Source organism: Penaeus chinensis, chromosome 39 (genome assembly GCF_019202785.1).
Source record: "Penaeus chinensis breed Huanghai No. 1 chromosome 39, ASM1920278v2, whole genome shotgun sequence".
NCBI classification, from domain to species: Eukaryota; Metazoa; Arthropoda; class Malacostraca; order Decapoda; family Penaeidae; genus Penaeus; species Penaeus chinensis.
Genome location: NC_061857.1, coordinates 19,111,949 through 19,116,948, shown reverse-complemented (window position 1 = coordinate 19,116,948; position 5,000 = coordinate 19,111,949). Strand labels below are relative to the sequence as shown.

At 44.8% G+C, this 5,000-nt stretch overlaps 1 protein-coding gene across 7 annotated transcripts in view; it reads left to right on the top strand.

Annotated features, from left to right (window-relative positions):
- The window catches only part of LOC125046920 (glucose dehydrogenase [FAD, quinone]-like), a 31,989-nt gene that overhangs the window by 26,523 nt on the left and 466 nt on the right, over positions 1-5,000 (top strand). For 5 of the 7 annotated variants that reach the window (XM_047644926.1, XM_047644924.1, XM_047644928.1 and 2 more), the window contains exons 6-8: positions 249-647; positions 809-906; positions 4,348-4,524. In XM_047644926.1, the coding sequence (XP_047500882.1) occupies positions 249-647; positions 809-906; positions 4,348-4,524 (674 nt within the window). Of the gene's footprint in view, positions 1-248; positions 907-4,347; positions 4,525-5,000 lie in introns of those variants that run through there. The other 2 variants (XR_007116688.1, XR_007116687.1) reach the window with 2 other exon arrangements.

Sequence of the window (5,000 nt, the reverse complement as noted above, 5' to 3'; positions counted from 1 at the left end):
CGGAGGGAGAAGGCAGGGGCTAAGGGGGAAGAAGAGGAAGTAACTGGTTAGGCCTAAACGCTGTTGACGAAAACTCGGTGCGAGCAGGAGAAAGAGGGGAAAGGAACAACAGTCAAAACACAACAAAAAGTGAAAGTTGTTTGTTTGAAATTATGGTAATAGTCTGTGTTTGCCTTTATTTCGTCTTAACTAGGGAATAAAGTAGATAACCGAATTTCTGTTCAGTTCTCTTCCCTGTCTGTTCGCAGGACCACATAGCCGGCAGCGCTATCTTCACGATCAGGGAGCCAGTGTCCCTCCTGTACAGTCGGCTGGAGAACCTCCCTGCCCTCCTCAAGTACTCTGTGTTTGGCTCGGGCCCCCTCACCTCCCTGGGCGGCGTCGAGGGGGTCGCCTTCGTGTCCACCAGGTTCATGAACGCCTCCCTGGACTGGCCCGACATCGAGTTCCACTTCGTGTCCGGGACGCATGCCTCGGACGGCGGCTCCCACCTGCGCCACGCGCTGGGCCTCCGGGACGAGTACTGGGCCCACTACTTCAGTCACCTTGTTGACCGCGACCAGTTCAGCATCCTGGCCAAGCTGATGCGGCCTCGGAGCCGTGGCGTCGTGGAACTGCGCTCGGCTGACCCTTATGAGTACCCGAAGGTCCCCTCAAATGCTGTTTATGAAATGGCTTATTTTTGTCATAATGTTTTTTTGCTCCTATTTTTCTTGATCGTCAGTTTGCATGATGATATTGGTTCCATTTTCTCGTGGGCAGCTATAAATCTGCCCACATCTTTGCGCTTTCTCTCTTTCTCATATAGATTATTACCAACTACCTGCACGACCGAGCTGACCTGCTGGTGATAAAGGAAGGCCTGAAGATTGCTCGCCAGGTTGGGAACACCCGGGTCTTCCGTGAGTGAGTTTTCTATTTCTTTGCATGCTTCAAGTCGCTAGTAGGTTTTCCGAGCGGTTCACAAGATTCCTTTAGGCCATGTAAGCATCTAGATAATAATATGTTGTAGTAGTATTGGGCAGGTAAAAGTTTCTAATCTGTAGTTCCAGTAAAATGTTTGTATGTTTAGTAGTGTAGGACAGACGTGTGCCCTAAATTATTCATGGCACAGCAGTTATTTGAATCATATCATAAATGTCACACAAGACCAAGGGTTATTATACCTGATTTAATGGAGCAATTATAAGTAGAATGATATATGCTTTGGTCATCTCTGTTTTCATATACTATTGTTTGACTTCATATTTGTTCACTGAATTATAATTTTAAACTTGTAAAATTCTTTTGATGCCTAGAACAATTCTGCATTGCTACCAGATCAGGCACTTGTGTGTGGCAAACTCTAGCCACAGAAGGCAAAGTCGAAATTATTGAGACTGCTACAGGATACACTTGTTTTGTATCCACATGGGAGACCGTTTACTGGCAATTTAATGGTTCACCTTGCTTCTCTGCCTGGGACGTCTTATCCGCCTGCCTTGAGCTGGGATTCGGTATTTTTCAAGTCAGCACTGCTGGCTTGAACAAATTAGTACTGAAGCATTGAGGAAATATGCAAGTAAATTAATTAATTCAAGTCAAATAGATAAGATGCAAATTCATGTCTTGTAAATCTTTAAACCACACAACCCCCCAACCCCATGGCTGTTATTCCTGTGGGGGGATCTTCGAGAAAGAGACTGGGACCCAATGCTGGGGATCACCCCTGCCTTGGGCCTCAGCACTTTTTTCTTCTTCCCCTTTCCATTTCCTTCTTTTCCCCAACCCCTTCGACTATCCACTTCATAAGGTGTGAGAGCCGTGTTGAACGGATGAAAGGCCGATTTTATGCCAGTCATGAATGGCCCAGGGTAGCCTTGGGCACGGACTGTTTCTCTTTCCAGAATAGTCCAAGCTTACTATGGTCAGTAATGAAGATTTTACACCCTTATTAGGTTTATTGAGGCTAAATCCTTAATTAATTGGCCCCTGATTCCTCGAACCTAGGCTCTCTATTGACCACAACTCTGAACACTACTACTACTCCTTCCTCAATGACAATCACCTCAGTCCAGTCCAAATTATCCACCAATTACATACCTACTTTCCCACCATTCTCTACTTCACCTCCACCCCAACAGCTTTCTTCATCTACTACCTCCTCCTCCCTTAATACAACTCTGAAGCCTTATTGCCCACTACTCTTCAGTACTACCTCTCTCAACACTACTCCCTCTCCTATCCCCACCACTACAAACCTTTGGAGTACTCTGTATTTAGCCCAGCCAAATGGGATCGATTTTTCGTGATCCCCTCTACATCCCATTTTATGACAACACTCCTCTCCCAGTAATGCCTCCAAAAAGAAGTAGGCAAAGTTTCCTTCAGCAGCTGTCCCAATCATTGTCACCTTGTCACAGTCACATCCAAATCCCTAGGTAAAGCTTTACTGGCAAACCCATTTCTGCACAGCTGTATCCTCCCTCAATATTTATACTAGACATTTCCCCAATAAACTGCCTTATGATCAGGATTGGTTAGATTGTGGAGAAAACCTTCTTGCCTGTCTTGTAGACTACGATGCAGTATCAGCACAATGCTACACCATTCCTCCTAGAGGCCGCAATAAGTCCTTCACCAATATTGCCAAGATTACCTCCCCCTTGATGTTTATATTGGCGGAGAGTGCCTCCCTGTCCGACTATAACAACCTCTCCCCCGTTGGTATCAGAATTTCTGGTGTCTAGGCCACTTGCCAAACACAGACATTATATGTGCACAATCTACACAATCACTCACATGTACCAGTTGTGGTGGCTCCCATAATGTATTTTATAGGGGTCGAGCTACCTACAAGTTTGAGTCTGAGGTGGCAATTCTCGGATTGGCCTTACTTAATGTGAGGCCAGACAGAAAGCACACAGATGAGGTTTTTCTCTTATTCCATACACCAGAACCGTCCTTCACTCCGCCCTTTGCCCTTCCTCCCATGACATTACTGCATCTCTCCCAGTATCTCTTCCTCATCCCACTTCTACCCCTCCCTCTTCCAGCCAAATTCTTTTGCCATTCTAAATCCAGACACACCAATCTCCTCCAAATCTTCTCTTTCCCAGTACTTACCCCTCTTCCATCTCGCTCAACCCATCGCACAAGACAAGCTAAACCTTCCACCCCATCTCCTACCACATCATCTCCAACATCAACCTTTCCCTCCGCCCCTCAAACGTTTGTCCCCCTCTTCTCCCCCTCAAAGACCTCCCCAACCACTCCAATGCAGAAACTCTCAAAGATATTCAAAAATATCTAATCCTGACCCAAGATAAAATGCCTACACCTCATCCATCCTCCAATCTCTCTGCTCCCATTCCTTCTACATACAAACTGCCAACATTCATCACCCTCTTACTCATGTTCACCCTACACCCCTTCCTCCCACTCCCTCCCAACACATTCCATTCCCCCATGCTTCATCTGCATCCTCCTCCCTCCCTTCCTTCCCCCTCCCTTCCTTCCCCCTTCTCCCTTCCGCTTCCCCCTGCCTACACATGTGACTCATTGCCACAACAGCCCCCGTCCGTGGATTCTCTGCCTCCTGACATTTTTCCTGAAACTGTGATCTAATTTCCCTCAAACACTTTTCTCCTTTTGTTATTCCCTACCTTACTCTACAGTCATCCTAACAGACTCCCACACGTCTCCTTTGACCACTTGGATCTGATCACCTTTGTTAATCACTACCTTCCTGAACTGCTATTCTACTTCTGACCTGTAGCACATCTAATCATTAAATAACCCCCTTCTTTACCCTTTTTATTATTACACCTTTCTATAGTGCTATATGGCCCTTGATGTGTAGCACATTCATATTGCTTATTTAACTATTTAAATCAAGCATATTGATTCCTGCTAACTGTCATGTTCAGTCCGAAAATGCTGTGCTCATTTCAATTTTTTTTTTTTTTTTTTTTTTTTGTGAAATGTCTCTGCACATAGATGGCTCTGCTAGTGCTTAGCCACAGAGGAGTTAATTAGTAGACCTTACCCTATTTTACCTTTCCTTGAATTGGCAAGAAAACGTTTTCTTTACTAATGCTATGAATTCGGATGGTGTTATTTTTATTATAGACATTATAATTACTATAATGTTATAGACATTAGTAACAGCAATATATGATAACATAAAATATTTTCGAAAATCAAGGAAAAATGTAAATACGCGAGACAGACAGTAGCCATCTATGTGTAAAAAACAATTGATAAAGTAAACTCACAGTGGGTATGGTACGTACGTACATCCCATGCCCGTCGGATTTGGGATGATTATTAATGAAGGCTTAATGTGGCACTACTGTCTTCACGCAGGTTCGGTGCCAGGCTGTTTGATCTCCCGCTTCTTGGATGCGAGAGTTTTGAGATGACGTCAGAAGCCTACTGGGAGTGTTACATCAGACACCTGACATTCACCATCTACCACTATTGCGGCACTGCCAAGATGGGGCCGTACTGGGACCCCGACGCTGTGGTTGACCCCATGCTGAGGTCGGGTGCGGCTTTCTGAAGCCTCCATGATAGCTTCTGTGGTTCAGTTTTGGCACAGGGGACAATGGAAGCTATAAGCCAGGGGTTCTCAAACTTTTGAACTCATCGACCCCCCAGTGGAGTTCCATATTTTCTATCGACCCCAAACTTTTAATTCAAGGAAAGAAAAAAAACTATGATGATAAAATCAATATGAGTAGTAGTAGTAATTGAAATGCAGTAAAGTGGAAAGGAAACAGCCATTGTGTCTACTACAAAATATTCAACTTCAAGTCACTTACAACACTTACGCGACCTGTATGCAATTGTGGCGGGATACAGTCGCTTGCTCAGTACGGGACGCAGACAGATAAATTATCATCTAGAATTTAAAATTGGAGGGTTGAATGGTCCCTTCGACTCCCAGTAAACATTCACTAATTCCCTGGTTATTCATCGACTCCTGGGGGTCAATATCTATCACTTTGAGAACCCCT